The 18,569-nt window shown below is 42.4% G+C and overlaps 1 protein-coding gene across 1 annotated transcript in view; it reads right to left on the reverse strand.

Annotated features, from left to right (window-relative positions):
• The window catches only part of UTP20 (UTP20 small subunit processome component), a 350,150-nt gene that overhangs the window by 249,163 nt on the left and 82,418 nt on the right, over positions 1 to 18,569 (reverse strand). The window contains exon 23 of the mRNA XM_053716993.1: positions 2,979 to 3,069. Coding sequence (XP_053572968.1) covers positions 2,979 to 3,069 — 91 coding nt within the window. The remainder of the gene's footprint in view (positions 1 to 2,978; positions 3,070 to 18,569) is intronic.

The raw sequence follows: 18,569 nt of genomic DNA on the forward strand, positions 1-18,569 counted from the left end.
GCCTACCACCACTGGGGGTTGGCTTCTGCTGCTGTCACTTGTTTACTTTGCCTTTCTATAGTTATTGCTGCAGCATTAAAAGATTCAGCATTGGTGGGGATTTCAACAGGCAAAAGCGGTTATTTCAAATAACAAAAAAACAGAATTTATGTTTACCTGATAAATTACTTTCTCCAACGGTGTGTCCGGTCCACGGCGTCATCCTTACTTGTGGGATATTCTCTTCCCCAACAGGAAATGGCAAAGAGCCCAGCAAAGCTGGTCACATGATCCCTCCTAGGCTCCGCCTACCCCAGTCATTCGACCGACGTTAAGGAGGAATATTTGCATAGGAGAAACCATATGTTACCGTGGTGACTGTAGTTAAAGAAAATAAATTATCAGACCTGATTAAAAAAACCAGGGCGGGCCGTGGACCGGACACACCGTTGGAGAAAGTAATTTATCAGGTAAACATAAATTCTGTTTTCTCCAACATAGGTGTGTCCGGTCCACGGCGTCATCCTTACTTGTGGGAACCAATACCAAAGCTTTAGGACACGGATGAAGGGAGGGAGCAAATCAGGTCACCTAAATGGAAGGCACCACGGCTTGCAAAACCTTTCTCCCAAAAATAGCCTCAGAAGAAGCAAAAGTATCAAATTTGTAAAATTTAGAAAAAGTGTGCAGTGAAGACCAAGTCGCTGCCTTACATATCTGATCAACAGAAGCCTCGTTCTTGAAGGCCCATGTGGAAGCCACAGCCCTAGTGGAGTGAGCTGTGATTCTTTCAGGAGGCTGCCGTCCGGCAGTCTCATAAGCCAATCGGATAATGCTTTTAATCCAGAAGGAGAGAGAGGTAGAAGTTGCTTTTTGACCTCTCCGTTTACCAGAATAAACAACAAACAAAGACAAAGTTTGTCTGAAATCCTTAGTAGCTGCTAAGTAAAATTTGAGAGCACGAACTACATCCAAGTTGTGCAACAAACGTTCCTTCTTTGAAACTGGATTAGGACACAAAGAAGGCACAACTATCTCCTGGTTAATGTTTTTGTTAGAAACAACTTTTGGAAGAAAACCAGGTTTAGTACGCAAAACCACCTTATCTGCATGGAACACTAAAAAACTCTAAGCCATCTCCGTGGAGATGTTGCCTGTACAACGGCAAAGAGAATGACTGGGGTAGGCGGAGCCTAGGAGGGATCATGTGACCAGCTTTGCTGGGCTCTTTGCCATTTCCTGTTGGGGAAGAGAATATCCCACAAGTAAGGATGACGCCGTGGACCGGACACACCTATGTTGGAGAAAGGTAAATTAGCTATTTATAAACAATTTCATACACTCCAGCAGGTAAAATGGATAAGTGGGAACACATTAAAGAGAAACAATGTATAGTACAATGTCCCTTAAAAGAAAAACATACACAATAAAAAAATAAACATTCAAATGTTGATTCTGATAGACTTATGTTACGAGAATCATCATTAGAGTCAGTGTTCTAGTCAGGACCTATGTAATGGGAGCACTATATGGGTAACATTTAAGCCAATATTAACCTAAAATTAGTCAATATTACATTTGAGCAATGTTTGTTCCACAAACCATCATTAAATCAATTTATATTAAATTATGTACTTATTGTGTACTTTGCATAGCTTAAGTAACATTTATAAATAACAGAAAATTTTATATTTGAAAGTATTACGCTGCTCCCACCCGGCTACTTCATAATACCACCCATGTGGCAAACTTTTCTGTGGAGAACACAGAGAGTAATACATTTGAATGTCATATTTTACTTGAAAAAACAAAATGCAACCAAAATCACAGTGGGGCCTGTGCATACACTAGGATTTCCCATCACTAAAAATAAAGGCCACCTTCATTCATCAGTTTAAAAAGAAACTCATGAAAAGGTACCTTTATTTTGCAACAGCCTCACTGCTAATTTTTTCAATTAGCCACAGCACTGCTAATTTTTTCAATGAGGTGATGTTTCCATGTCTTAGCCAATAGTCTAAAGGCCCACACGGCTATTGACGCAGAGCTGGGAACGTCACCTCATTGAAAAAATGAGCAGTGCTGTGTGCCGTCAGCATCGCTTAGCTAAGCAGTGAGGCTGTTGGGAAATAAAGGTACCTTTTCATCAGATATGTTTTTTAAACTGATGAATGAAGGTGGCCTTAATTTTTAGTAATGGTAAATCCAAGCGTTTTTGAAACTTGATATTGGTGAATTGTGGCCATAGTTTCCATACACAACTGGTATTATAAAGCATATTATGCACTTAGGAAAAACAGCAATCTAGGATCATAGTTCTTCCAGTGTAACAACTTTTACATAAACAATTTAACAAGGGTATCAAAATACCTAATTAGCTCAAAACAACTCTGCTTTTAAACAGCTTACAAGTTACATTTTATAAAGTTACTTTATGACAGAACTAAACTTGGTTAAATAAATTAACTATACAAGTGTGATATATGTTAAAACACATTCCCCAAAGTCATTAAGTTAGAAAATAGCAGTGCAATAAATTTACACCGTACTAAGCAATTTTACAGGGCTGTTATTGCTCTGTGCTTCAGATAAACAAAAGAGAGGAGGCGAGAGCAAACCGAACAGCTGTAAAGCCATATACAGTTATGTACGGTCACTAACTGCCACATCAGTGTTACAAACTAAGGTGATACCTTTAAGTGGACCAACAAACAGCTACTTTATAGACTGAGCAGTGGGCTATAATGACCTCACAGTTTTGGTCAATCTTCTCAGTCGTTTGATAATATAATAAAATGAACACAGAAAATGACTTCAATGTGCATTTATAAAAGTAAAACTGGGCTACCAAAACACCCTACATGCAAAGGACTATATAAGGCTAATTATACTGCAAGGTTAAAGGGGCATGAAAGTCAAAATTAAATTTACAAATTTCCCTGTGACAAGATAATTAGAAGGCTACACCCCAATAAACATTCTATAGACAAAAGGATTACCTGTGTATAGATATCTTGCAACTTGGGTTCCATGTACAGAGAACGAGGATTCGAAAACTTGGAAAAAACTGTCAGATGGGCTATCAGCTGCCTAAATGTAAGCAAAGATAACATGAAAGTCAAATTTCTTCAAAAGCACTTTGTTTGTGATTTTCATGTTTGGACCTTTTTTTATTTTTTCAAATATAGATCCAGTATTGTGTGTGAAAATGATGGATATAGTTATACAATAAAGAATGATGATCCACTGCATAGGTTCCAACTAATATTTCAGTCAACATCTATTCTTTGAAAATGGTCTGTCAAATTGGAACCAAACCTGATACTTGTCTCAACCTGGGACATCTATCAATCTTCTCCAGAACGTATAGGAACCTGTTGGGTAGTAATGTAACCTATATTATAATGTATGTATGCTTTACAGGTGTCTTACTTTATAGTAAGCAAGGAAGTAAAATTGACTGATGTTCTCTTGAGCATATTAAAAGACCAATGCCATTTGAGTTTATCTGCAGTCTAATTCTAAGTGTTTTGCAAAGCAGGTAATTAAATGCACCCTAGACCAGATAAACCCTTACAAAGTGTGTCTTTAACATTAACCATCATAAAATATTTTTTAAACTATGTACTATATTGAAACAAAAGTTTAGGCAACTTTCTCCTGGAGACAAAACATGCCATTGCAGATGCAAAAACGAATTCCATTGTTTTATATATGGGGAAAAGAGGTTATGTCCTTACCCTAAATATTGTTCATTTATTCAAGTGTATTGCAAAAACTCTTATATTGAAAAATTTAATTCACTCAGGTACCTTTCATTTTTTTCTTGCATTTGCCTTTAAATCATTATGTACTTTAAGTGGACAACACGTATGGAATTGTAGCATGGCTTGGTGTTTATTGCTTTCTTTCAGGTTCAGTGTTTAATTTAGATATTTTCCATGAAACTTAACATCTGCTACTATGTAACTAGACTAGATAATTAACCAAGGAAATGTTTTTTAACATAAGGTCACATGGACAAGGAGAAAGTGTTAGAATTAAATTACTTAGCACCTTGCCAGAGAATCTTTAAAAAAAAATTAGTTAAACAACTTTATATAGCAGTAAGGTAATGTTTGAACAAATATAGACTATACTAAAGAAGTGTTGTCCACGCATAACTCACACGCCAAGAAATCAATACACATTCTTACAATCTAAATTAATTGTGGGGTAGTCTTTATAATGTCAATCAAGGATTATTTTAGGGTAATAATTAATCTGCTTGCAATTTGCTCTGAGAAAAACACTGGAACAGGTAAGAGATCTTTAATTGATATAAAAACACTTTATTTAGATGGATGGCATTTCCCAAAGAATGAAAAACTTAAATTATGCTTACCTGATCATTTTCTTTTCTTCTGACAGGGAGAGTCCACAGCTGCATTCATTACTTTTGGGAATTCAGAAACTGTCCCCCGGGAGGAGGCAGACACACCCCAGCCAAAGGCTTAAATACTTTCCCCACTTCCCTCATCCCCAGTCATTCTGCCAAGGGAACAAGGAACAGTAGGAGAAATATCAGGGTGAAAAAAGGTGCCAGAAGAATAAAAAATGAAACAAACAGCCGGCACATATAAAAAAAAAAACGTGGGCGGGGAGCTGTGGACTCTCCCCGTCAGAAGAAAAGAAAATTATCAGGTAAGCATAATTTAAGTTTTTCTTCTTAAAACTGGGAGAGTCCACAGCTGCATTCATTACTTTTGGGAAAACAATACCCAAACTATAGAGGACACTGAATGCAAAAAAAGGGCGGGTAGACAAGGCGGCCCATTCGGAGGGTACCACAGCCTGAAATTACCAAAACACCAGACAAAAAAACTGCTTCACCAGAAACAGAAGGATAAAAAACTGAAACGACCAAGTAACTGCCAATCCATTAAACCCAGTAAGGCCCTAGTTAAAGACCGCTCAGAATAACTAGATTCCACCGAGCACGAAGATCCCGAGGAGGCAAGTCCCACAGGCTCCAAGCCCGCACAATTTCCACATAGCACCTGAAGGGAAGAAGAAAAAGAAAAAGAGGGACTCAACAAGAGATCTAAAGACCCACAACTAGGGGAAAAAGAACCCCAGCAGAACGTCAAGTGCAAACCAAGGTTGCAACAGGACAAAACGTAGAGAGAACAAACTAACGACCAAACAGAAAGAAAGGAGGAAAAAACCCTACCCCTATTTGAATGGAAGTTCAAGGGACCATGAAACGTCCCAACCCTGAAGACCTAGAGGGACAAGGCAGATCCCATCCCTCACACAGAGTGCAATCCGCACCCATGAAAGAATGACCGAGGGCTTCAATTACACGACAAAAGTCTAGTAGACACCCTGATATTTCTGTAGGAGAAATATCAGGGTATAAATGGTGCCAGAAGATAAATTAAATTTAGGTCCGCCCATCGGAGATACGGGCGGGAGCCGTGGACTCTCCTCCCCTCGATGGAAATGAAATTATCAGGTAAGCATAATTTATGTTTACCATCTAAATGGGAGGAGAGTCCACGGCTTCATTCATTACTGTTGGGAACATATACCCAAGATTTAGAGGACACTGAATGAAACCGGGAGAGTTTAATCTGAGGGCACCACAGCCTGCAAAACCTTTCTCCCAAAAACAGCTTCTGCAGAAGCAAAACCATCAAATTTGTAAAACTTTGTAAAAGTGTGTAAGGAGGAGTACGTAGCCGCCTTACAAATTTGCTCCATAGAGGCATCATTCTGGAAGGCCCAAGAAGAAGCCACAGCTCTAGTTGATTGAGCTGTAATCCTCGGAGGAGGCTTATGTCCCGTTGACTCATAAACCAAGCGAATCAAGCTCCTCAACCAAAAGGACAAAGTAGTAGAAGGGGCTCTCTGCCCCTTGCGCTTCCCAGAAAACACCACAAAAAGAGATGTAGACTGCCTGAAATCCTTTGTAGCCTGAAGATAGAACTTCAGGGCCCGAATCACATCCAGATTACAAAGTAACTTCTCCTTAGAAGAAGAAGGGTTAGGACACAAAGAAGGAACCACTATCTCCTGATTGATGTTCTGGTTAGACACCACCTTGGGGATAAACCCCAAACCAGTGTGAAGCACAGCCTTGTCCGCATGAAAAACCAGATAAGGCTGCTCACATTGCAAAGCAGCCAGTTCAGATACTTTGCGTGCCGACGCAATGGCCAACAGGTAGAGAACCTTCCAGGACAGAATGTTAATGTCAATGGAATGCATAGGCTCAAGCAGAACCCTTTGCAAAACATTAAGGACCAAGTTTAAGCTCCATGGGGGAGCAAACTGTCTAAAGACAGGCCTGATTCTAGACAGAGCCTGAACAAAAGATTGGATGTTAGGGAGCTCAGCGAGGCTCCTATGCAACAAGAGTGACAATGCCGAAATCTGTCCCTTTAAAGTAACTAGCGGCAAGACCCTTCTCCAAACCGTTTTGGAAAAAGGATAGAATACTGGATACCTTCATCTTATGCCAAGGATATCCATGCTTCTCACACCAGGACAAGTAAGTCCTCCACACCTTATGGTAGATACGACGAGTGACTGGCTTCCTTGCCTGAATGAGAGTATCAATCACACTTTCCGAAAAGCCTCTCTTGGCCAAGACTAGGCGTTCAATCTCCACGAAGTCAGCCTCAGAGAATCAATATTTTGATGATGAAAGGGGCCCTGTTCCAGCAGATCTCTGCGACAGGGTAACCTCCACAGCGGAGAGCGTGACATCCCCACCAGATCCACAAACCACGTCCTCCACGGCCACGCTGGAGAAATCAGAATGGCCGAAGCTCGCTCCTGTTTGATGTGTGCCACTACGCAAGGTAAAAGTGGTAACGGTGGAAAAATGTAAGCTAGGCTGAACCCCCAGGCACTGCTAAAGCATCTATTAGCTATGCCTGGGGATCCCTGGACCTCGACCCGTATCGGGGTAGCTTGTAATTGAGTCTGGACGCCATGAGGTCTATCTCCAGCGTTCCCCACCTGAGACAAATCTCCGCAAACACTTTGGGGTGAAGAGACCATTCCCCGGATGGAAGGATTGCCTGCTGAGAAAGTCTGCTTCCCAGTTGTCCAAACCTGGAATGTGAATCGCTGAGAGCGAGCAGCTGTGGGACTCCGCCCACTCCAAGATCTCAAACACCTCCCTAATAGCTAGGGATCTCCTCGTACCCCCTGGTGGTTGATGTAAGGTCTGGAATCTAAAGAAGCTGAACGACCCCAGAAGAGGCCATGCCTTCAAGAGCATTGTAGATTGCTCGGAGTTCCAGAATATTTATTGGAAGGAGAGACTCCCCCCGGGGATTCCTTGTGCCATCCTGGCACCCCAAACAGCTCCCCATCCTGCCAGACTCGCGTTCGTTGTCACAATCTCCTAGGGCGGTCTCAAGAAGGATGTCCCCATGAACAGTTGCTCTGGATTGATCCACCAAGAGAGGGAGATCCGAATCCGAGTATCCATGGATATCTGCTGTGATAGATCTGAATGATCGCTGTTCCACTGTCTCAACATGCACAATTGAAGAGGTCTGAGATAGAACCTGGCGAATGGAATAACGTCTATGCTGGAAACCATGAGTCCGATCACCTCCATACACTGAGCCACTGAAGGGCAAAACAAGAGGACACAATCTTCCTGCGTCGATGGTCTGTGAGAAATATTTTCATGGACATAGACTATTATCGTACCCAGGAACTCCACCCTGTTGCTGGGAGCCAGGGAACTCTTTCCTGAGTTGATCTTCCAACCGTGAGATTGGAGCAAAAGAAGAGGAGCCCTCGAACGATCCTCTGCGAGAGTGACAGCGCCTGGACTAGGATGTCGTCCAGATAGGGCGCCACAGCAAAGCCTCTGATTCTGGCCACCGCAAGTAGCGCCCCCAGAATCTTCGTGAAGACTCTCTGGGCCGTCGCCAGACCAAAACGAAGGGCCACAAACTGGAACTGTTGGTCCAGAAACGCAAATCTCAAGAACTTGAAGTGATCCCTGTGTATTGGCACATGAAGGTAAGCGTCCTTCAAGTCTATGGTTGTCAAATTTTCCATCCTAAACCTAAAGTCAGGCTCCCCTGCAGCCGTAGGTTTAGATGACACGGACTCCGAACCAGAAGGGGCCTCCTCCAAAGAGTCGGAGTGGGCCTCGCTATCGTATAACGCCTCAGAATTTTCCACAGGCGTAGAAAACCCCTGGGCCGGGCCGCAATGATACGCGATTAGCAGAATGTGGTAAGGTGGACCCGGGGGCGCTGCATGTGCAATAAGAGATGGATGCAGGGAACGCACCTCACGGGACGGGGACCCCTCAGTGGTGAACGGCTCAGTAGTACTAGACATCTGTTTGCTCTTAGATGTCGTAACTTTATTAAAGCATGTGGAACATAGTTGAGCAGGCTGATCTACCAGAACCTCCTCACAATAAACACAGGAATGAGACCTAGTTAAAGAGGGCGAGAGTCCTCCATGGCTTGCGCTGTTATTAAGGACTAGATTTACTTAATAGGCACCATTATAACCTCCAATGGCCGGGGCACTCACCACCTCCTATGACCCGGACTACAGAAACCGTTTTGTCTCCTGCACCACTGATCAACAGAGGAAGGATAAATAGCCACACCCGGTTACATGGAATGCCCTGCCTAAGGAGAAAACGCTAAAAAAAAGGAAATTTATGCTTACCTGATAAATTTATTTCTTTTACGATATGACGAGTCCACGGATTTCATCCTTACTTATGGGATTACGCCTCCTGGTCAGCAGGAGGCGGCAAAGAGCACCACAGCAGAGCTGTATATATAGCTCCTCCCTTCCCTCCCACTCCAGTCATTCGACCGAAGTTAGGAGGAGAAAGGAAAAGCCAAAGGTGCAGAGGTGACTGAAGTTTAATAAAAAATAAGTACATACCCGTCTTAGAAATGACAGGGTGGGCCGTGGACTCATCATATCGTAAAAGAAATAAATTTATCAGGTAAGCATAAATTTCCTTTTCTTTTACAAGATATGACGAGTCCACGGATTTCATCCTTACTTATGGGATACAATACCAAAGCTATAGGACACGGATGAAAGGGAGGGACAAGACAGGAACCTAAACAGAAGGCACCACTGCTTGAAGAACCTTTCTCCCAAAAACAGCCTCAGACGAGGCAAAAGCATCAAATTTGTAAAATTTGGAAAAAGTGTGAAGAGACTTCCAAGTTGCAGCGTTGCAAATTTGTTCAACAGAAGCATCATTTTTAAATGCCCATGAGGAAGCCACAGCCCTAGTAGAATGAGCTGTAATTCTTTCAGGAGGCTGCTGTCCAGCAGTCTCATATGCAAAATGGATGATACTCCTCAGCCAAAAAGAAAGAGGTAGCCGTAGCATTCTGGCCCCTACGTTTTCCAGAAAAAACAACAAATAATGAAGATGATTGACAAAATTCTTTAGTCGCCTGCAAGTAAAACTTCAGGGCACGGACCACGTCCAAGTTATGTAACAGACGCTCCTTCTTAGAAGAAGGATTAGAACACAAGGAAGGAACAACAATTTCCTGATTAATATTTTTATTAGAAACAACCTTAGGAAGGAAACCAGGTTTGGAACGTAACACCACCTTATCAGAATGGAAAATAAGATAAGGAGAATCACATTGTAAAGCTGAAAGCTCAGAAACTCTGCGAGCAGAAGAAATAGCAACCAAAAATAAAACTTTCCAAGATAATAACTTAATATCTATGGAATGCATGGGTTCAAACAGAACCCCTTGAAGAACATTAAGAACTAAATTCAAACTCCAAGGAGAAGCAATTGGTCTAAACACAGGCATGATTCTAGTCAGAGCCTGACAAAAAGATTGAACATCCGGAACATCTGCCAGACATTTGTGTAACAAAATAGACAAAGCAGAAATCTGTCCCTTTAAGGAACTTGCTGACAAACCTTTCTCCAATCCTTCTTGGAGAAAAGATAAAATCCTGGGAATCCGAACCTTACTTCATGAGTAGGCCTTGGATTCGCACCAATAAAGATATTTACGCCATATCATATGGTAAATCTTTCTAGTAACAGGCTTACGTGCCTGAATCAAGGTATCAATGACTGCATCAGAAAAACCTCGCTTAGATAAAATTAAGCGTTAAATCTCCAAGCAGTCAGCTGCAGAGAAATTAGATTCGGATGATGGAAGGGTCCCTGAATGAGAAGGTCCTGCCTCAATGGAAGCTTCCACGGTGGCAGAGAGGACATGTCCACCAGATCGGCATACCAAGTCCTGCAAGGCCACGCAGTAGCGATGAGAATCACTGAAGCCCTCTCCTGTTTGATCCGATCAATCACTCGGGAAGGAGAGCAAACGGTGGAAACACATAAGCTAGGTTGAACGACCAAGGCACTGCCAAGGCATCTATCAGTTCGGCCTGAGGATCCCTGTACCTGGATCCGTATCTTGGGAGCTTGGCATTCTGACGAGACGCCATAAGATCCAGCTCCGGTCTGCCCCATCTGAGAATCAGGGTGGCAAAGACCTCCAGATGGAGTTCCCATTCCCCCGAATGAAACGTCTGTCTGCTCAAAAAATCTGCTTCCCAGTTGTCCACTCCTGGGATGTAGATTGCCGACAGATAACTAGAGTGAGCCTCCGCCCACCGAATTATCTTGGATACTTCTGTCATTGCTAAGGAACTCCTTGTTCCTCCCTGATGATTGATGTAAGCCACAGTCGTGATGTTGTCCGACTGAAATCGGATGAATTTGGCCGAAGCCAATTGAGGCCAAGCCTGAAGCGCATTGAATATTGCTCTCAACTAGGGATGCACCGATACTAGTATCGGTATCGGTACCAATACCAAGTATTTGCATGAGTACTTGTACTCGTGCAAATGCACCGATACCTCCACTTCCTACCCATATGCTATCTTGTGGCGTTTTTTCAAACTGCATGTTCCCATTTAATTTTAAACTGGAGTGGAGACTAAACTAAAAATTGTTTACTACTGTTCTGCCAATACAAATTGCTGTTATTTGTATTATTGTAGGAGAGATCACTGTACCTCGTTCAGACAAACCCCTGGAGTACTGGGCAGTTAATAAACAGATTTCCAGCTCTGGCTAAAATGGCCCAAAAATATCTTTCTGCACCATGCAGTAGTGTGGAAAGTGAAAGACTGCTCCATAAAAATGTCAGGTTGATGTTATATAACAGCCCTACAACCAATTGCATCACCCCTTTAAGTTTAATATTTTATTGTAATATTTTTTATTTATAAACATGTTCAGTGAACTTTTTTATTATTTCATAATGTCTTTTGAATTACAGTCCTTTATAATTATAAAGAAGGAATCTTAAATAATTAGTCTGTATTGTGCTTGGTAAACTGTCACATGACATAAAAAAAGTATCTGTAATTGGTATCGGCGAGTATTTGAAAACAAGTATCGGTACTTGTACTCAGTCATAAAAAAATGGTATCGGTGCAACCCTACTCTCAACTCCGGAATATTGATTGGAAGTAGAGACTCCGACCGAGTCCACACACCCTGAGTCTTCAGGGAATTCCAGACTGCACCCCATCCTAGTAGACTGGCGTCCGTTGTCACTTTCACCCATGAGGGTCTGCGGAAGCACGTCCCTTGGGACAGATGATCCGGCGACAACCACCAAAGAAGAGAGTCTCTTGTCTCCTGATCCAGATCTATCTGAGGAGACAAATTTGCATAATCTCCATTCCACTGCCTGAGCATGCTCAGTTGTAGTGGTCTGAGATGAAAACGAGCAAACAGAATAATGTCCATTGCTGCCACCATCAATCCAATTACCTCATGTACTGAGCCACTGATGGCCGAGGATTGGACTGAAGGGCTCGGCATGTATTCAAAATCTTTCATTTTCTGACTTCCGTCAAGAAGATTTTCATGGATATAGAATCTATTAGAGTTCCCAGGAAAGGAACCCTTGTCTGTGGAATTAGTGAACTCTTTTCTAGATTCACCTTCCACCTGTGAGTTCTCAGAAAGGACAGAACCATGACTGTATGAGATTTTGCCAGTTGATAAGACGACGCCTGGATCAGAATATCGTCCAGATAAGGCGCCACTGCAATGCCCCGCGGTCTGAGAACCGCCAGTAGAGACCCTAGAACCTTTGTGAAGATCCTGGGTGCTGTGGTCAACCCGAAGGGAAGAGCCACAAACTGAATATGTTTGTCCAGAAAGGCAAACCTTAGGAACTGGTGATGATCTTTGTGTATAGGAATATGAAGATATGCATCCTTCAAGTCCACGGTAGTCATATATTGACCCTCCTGGATCAACAGTAGAATTGTTCGAATAGTCTCCATCTTGAAGGATGGGACTCTGAGAAACTTGTTAGACTTTTTAGATCTAAAATAGGTCGAAACGTGCCCTCTTTTTTGGGGACCACGAAAAGGTTTGAGTAAAACCCGTGCCCCTGTTCCAGTATTGGAACGGGACGAATTACTCCCATAGTAGAGAGGTCTTTTACACAACGTAAGAACGCCTCTCTTTTTATCTGGTCTACAGACAATCGTGAAAGAAGAAACCTCCCCCTTGGGAGAGAATTTTTGAATTCCAGTTGATACCCTTGGGACACGATTTCCAGTGTCCAAGGATCCTGAACATCTCTTACCCAAGCCTGGGCAAAGAGAGAAAGTATGCCCCCTACTAGAGCCGGTCCCGGATGGGGGGCTGCCCCTTCATGCTGTCTTGGTAGCAGGGCTTCTTGGCTTGTTTACCCTTGTTCCAAGCCTGGTTGGGTCTCCAGACGGACTTGGCTTGAGCAAAATTCCCTTCCTGTTTGGCGGAAGAAGAGGAAGAAGAGGTGACTCCTTTATAGTTCCGAAAGGAACGAAAATTATTTTGTTTAGAAGTTCTATCCTGAGGTAGGAGATGACCCTTACCTCCCGTAATGTCAAAAATTATTTCTTTCAAGTCAGGCCTGAATAGGGTTATTCCTTTGAAAGGAATAGCCAAAAGCTTTGACTTAGATGACAGATCAGCAGACCATGATTTTAACCATAAAGCTCTATGCGCTAAAATAGCAAATCCGGCATTCTTAGCCGCCAATTTGGCAATCTGAAAGGCAGCATCTGTAATAAAAGAATTAGCCAGCTTAAGAGCCTTAATTCTATCTAAAATATCCTCTAAATGAGTCTCATTCTTAAGAGACTCCTCTAAGGCATCAAACCAGAAGGCCACCGCAGTGGTAACTGGTACAATGCAGGGCGTCGGTTGTATAAGGAAACCATGATGAATAAACAATTTCTTTAGGAGACCCTCCAATTTCTTATCCATAGGGTCTTTGAAAGCACAACTGTCCTCAATAGGAATAGTTGTACACTTAGCCAGGGTAGATAAAGCTTCCTCCACCTTAGGGACTGTTTGCCAAGAGTCCCGAACAGTGTCAGATATGGGATACATTTTCTTAAAATTAGGAGAAGGTGAGAACGGGATACCCGGTCTGTTCCATTCCCTATTAATAATCTCAGAAATTCTTTTAGGAACCGGAAAAACATCAGTGTAAGCAGGTACCTCTAAGTATTTGTCCATTTTACACAATTTCTCTGGTGGTACCACAATAAAGTCACAGTCATCCAGAGTCGCTAAAACCTCCCGAAGTAACAGGCGGAGGAGTTCAAGCTTAAATCTAAAGGACATGACATCCGAATCCGTCTGAGGTAACACCCTTCCCGAATCGGAAAGTTCCCCCTCAGACAGAAGTTCCCTGACTCCCAAATCAGATCCCTGTGAGGGTACATTGGAAATGACCAACAAAGCATCAGAGGACTCAGTATTCAATTTGACTTCTGTCCTGCTACGTTTGCCCTGTAACACTGGCAACTTAGATAATACCTCTGTAAGGGTAGATGACATAACTGCAGCCATATCCTGCAGAGTAAATGAAGTAGACGCGGTTGAAGAACCTGGCATCGCTTGGGTGGGCATTAAAGATTGTGACGCTTGGGAAGAATTTGGCGGCATACCCCAATTCTCCTCAGACTGAGAATCATCCTTAGACACACTTTCCTTAAATATAATCTGCTCTTTATATTGTAAGGCCCTTTCAGTACATGAGGGACAAAAAAGTAAGAGGGGGTTCCACAGTGGCATCTAAAAACATAGAACAAGTAGTTTCCTCAAGTTCAGACATGTTAAACAGACTAGCAATAGCAATAATAGTCGTTTAATGCTTGATAGATTGCACTCTGAAGTCAAACATATATTAAAAAACTTTTGAACTAAACAATGTACTGCGCCTTTAAATAATAAAAGCACAACAATTTTTCTGTTATGAGACAAAACAACGTTTTCAGCAAAAACAATGCCTTATGTGCCCCAAATAGCTTAACAATATTGCACCACTTGTTAGGGTATATTATATATCAATTTTCTCAAATCTATTACATATATTAATTCAGGCCCCTGCACCTCGCCACAGCTCTGCTGCGGCGCCTACCTGCCCCCAGATCACCCTGAAGGAACGTTCTCAGCCTCTCTGTGTTCTAGATTATCAAACAGAGCTAGGCCCCACCGGAGCCTCAGGTCCTTGCTGCCTATCCGGAAATCACACTGCGCGACGGAGCGCGCAAAAATAGGCCCCGCCCACCGTGGGCGTAACTCTAGCCTAACCGAGACCCGCATGGGTAGAGAAGAAAAACAACATGTTGGTCCATAAATTAGCCAAGTGTCCCCATATATACACACACAGCGCAGTAAGCGCATCACCGTGCCAAATATCTCCTGTCAGCCAGCAGTATAACAACAGTCTAACTGCATCTCCCAGCGTCAGCCCACATATAAAAATTTTAAAGTGACATACCAGTACACTATGAAATAAGTAGAATAATAGGGAATTCCAGGTACACCATTACTTCTATAGTGCATACTGATTACCCCTCCCCAGCTACGGAATATTGTCAGCCTGTTCTGATGTAACACGTCTCCCCAGAAACAAAAGACTGAACATACCTCAATGCTGCTTGTAGCATGACACCGTTCTCCACACTGAAGATTTTTCTTTACACTACCTTCAGTTGCTCTGTGGGAACCAGAAAGGATCTTAGATAACGCTTGCTAGGATCATCAACATCAGGGCAGAAAAATAAAATGTCTCCACTCCTCTTGGGAAGTTATAGACTGACGATTTCTCCCTGAGGAAAATAGTACTCACTGGCACCATTTTAAAATTAAAAAACCTCTTGATTGAATTATCTAAACGTGGACTCGTCCTATCTTGTAAAAGAAATAAAACTGCTTACCCGCCCACAGGCATGGAGAGTGCTTCAGCAGACAGACGGAAAAGTCAATCCCAACTGTAGAGGAACCATCCATCTGCAACAGCCGACCCATCAAGCACACATTTAAAGTGCAAAGAGGCGTAACAGATTCTCCCACTTGCTAGGCAGCTAAACCAACCATCAAGCTATTACCAAATCTCCGATAGAGAAAAACAAAACACCTGAAAGAGCAAGTGGATGTCTCAGAACCGTAAGGACTGAATCGCCTAGGATCCAATTTAAGAGATCCAGACAGATATCCCGGACAAGAACAAGTCCAGAAAACCGGACACCTGGAAGCTGGATCCGGCCAACAGCTAGAAACTCCTGAGGAACCATAGGGATACCTCATACGGAGAAACCTCAACCCTAGGAGATGAAAAGACACTGGACGTTTACTAAGCATCCCAGAGACAGAGAGCATAACTCCTAAAGACTCAAGGGGCAACACCCCCCAGTCCAAATGCTCAGACAACAATAGCACACCTCTGAACGAGCATCACCATTCCAGGAGCGACAGCTCAAACCGAGACGTCGTAAGGGCAGCTCCAGGAATAAAACAGAGACAAACACATTCTCTAGAACCCCCAAACACATGGGAGCAGATGACAAACAGGCGGAAAAGAAAGGCCGTAAATGCTCGAAACCTCCATAACAGATGACTCAACCAGCCCCAGAAGGGCAAAGGAAGCCTAAGTCACCTCCACCCCCTAAAAAGTATTTTTTCAGGAATTATATAATCGCATGGCTCTAAGTATTTTACCAGGTTTGAATCATTCATAAAATGTAAAAAAAAAAAAAAAAAAAAAAAAAAACACACAAAAATAAAAATTGAGTGTCTTTCTATCTTTGTATATTGTGAATGGATTAATGGAATTAAATTTACCAAAAAAAAAAATAACATTACAGCTGTGAATATACAGCATCTTGCTACAGAATTAAAAACCAAATCTATATTTCAGGACAAATTACCTTAAGAGTATAATGTATCTTAAATAGAAACGATCTTTAGATAGATTTTTATTCAAAAAGCATTTGATTTAAAAAAAAAAAAAATCAATGATTTTTATCCACCCTGTTTAGATTTCATAACTGTCTTATTAAGCTTAACCTTTAAAGAGCCATTTTTTTTTTTAACATATTGTAAATATTTCAGGATTTAAATTGCACATAACAATTATAGTGTCTGAAGTGCTGCCAAGTAGCCCGACAGGTGCATATTTGCTTATAACTGACTTAGCCCCAGTGTAGGTGAGCAGTACAGTCAATTAGATGCAGTATTGTCCTCTCCATAGTTAAAGGGACAGTCTACCATAGAATTGTTTTAAAAGATAGATAATCCCTTTAGTACCCATTCCCCAGTTTTGCATAACCAACACAGTTATATTAATATACTTTTTACCTCTGTGATTACCTTGTATCTAAGAACCTTCTTCCAGCCCCCTGATCACATGACTGTGACTGTTTATTATCTATTGACTTGCATTTAGAATTGTTTTGTGCTAAATCTTAAATAACCCCCTGTGCCTGAACACAGTGTTATCTATATCGCCCACGTGTACTTTGTCTCGTGTTGAAAAGAGATTTAAAAAGCATGTGATAAGAGGCAGCCCTCAAAGGCTTAGAAATTAGCATATGAGCCTACCTATGTTTAGTTTAAACTAAGAATACCAAGAGAAAAAAGCAAATTTGATGATAAAAGTAAATTGGAAGGGGGCGGAGTCTAGCCACGCTAGGAGATGGCAGCTTGCTAGAAGGGCTCCTGTCTTCTAGACCGAATAAAAGCTAAAATTGATGGCATGGATCCCTAACTTCTTTACCCTTTTGATACCTTACAATACCTAACAACCCCTCCTCATGCTTGTTACAGTCCGTGTAATCCCTGATCTAACTACATATTTTGGAGGAGAGGTAATCTGCTTGGGGCCTGCAACACACCGGAGGGAGCTGACATCACCGTAGTGATTGCAAGACAGAGGTGCGGTAAGACCCGGCTGACAGGGGACACGCTGATCACACTGCCCAGCGATATATTCTGAGAGACAAGGAGGAGAGCGGTAGTAGCCGAGAAGACTGAGTGCGGTAGGTGAGGCTGCCATATTTACACGTGGGCTCCCGGGGCGCTCCCTTTATACCGCAGGCCGGAGGGAAGGGGGGCATATCTGCAAATACTCCCGAATGCAGCAAATAATATAGGCTGCCTTTACAAACGCAGAGTCCCACACCTTAGGCTGGACATTCAACTAATAATCTCAAGGTGTTATTAATTCTCACTAACTGCGTCACAAGTCATAGAAAGAGAAAGGACACTACAGCATAACGGCTGTACTGTGAATAGGACTCCCTCTCACCCTCCCAATCACGTTTATAATACGGGACAAGGGGAAGTGAAACCTGTATTTGCCTTATTTTGCCTTGTTCATCTCCCTCATCCCCTTAAGGCACAATAACTTTTGCATCATATTCCTGTGCTTGGTGGAGCTGTGTGACTGCTCTGTCTTCAACCGCATGGCCTGTGAGTGAAACAGTTTGTTTGCTCCAATACAGATAGTGAATGGACTCTCACCCTAACCTCCTCAAATCGCCTAGCTTAGAAACTTAAATCTATCTTCTTTATTATACACAGTGAAGTACACGCATCAATTTAAGAGAAACACCACGAGAGACCAGGGGATGCCTTGCAAGAGGCAAGCTAAAGGAGACAAAACACCTTCCTGTAAGACACTCAATCAGTATCTTATACCCAAAGGTTCGCTTACCCCAAACAGAGAAGAATCTACAGATTCAGTAGCCCCTGGGGCAGTAATAGGGGATATGGAAGCACCAGACTTAAGCTCCTTTATAACAAAAAAAGACATAACTCATTTGTCCTCCAAGGATGATATTAAAGTTGTGCTTCATGAAATGAGGACCCTCTTTGGAGATCTGCGAAAAGATCTAGGGGCTATGGAGAAGAGAGTTGTGACATTGGAATCAAACCATACTGCTTTAACTACTGAAGTTCAATCTAACACTGCTGGAATCCAGGAATTAGATAACAGGGTCTATCTGCTCTCTGAAAAGCTCGAGGACCTAGAAAATAGGACTCGCCGAAATAACCTTAGAATAAGGGGAGTGGCGGAGACCATTTTTCCCCAAGCAATTGAAGGTTATCTTCAGGCCCTATTTAGAGTAATTAAAGATAACCCCTCTGGCGAAGATATCCAAATAGAGAGGGCTCATAGAGCCTTGAGACCTAGACCTCCTCCTAAAGCCCTGCCACGGGATATAATTGTCAAATTTCTTAAATACAAAGA

Source organism: Bombina bombina, chromosome 6 (genome assembly GCF_027579735.1).
Source record: "Bombina bombina isolate aBomBom1 chromosome 6, aBomBom1.pri, whole genome shotgun sequence".
NCBI classification, from domain to species: domain Eukaryota; kingdom Metazoa; phylum Chordata; class Amphibia; order Anura; family Bombinatoridae; genus Bombina; species Bombina bombina.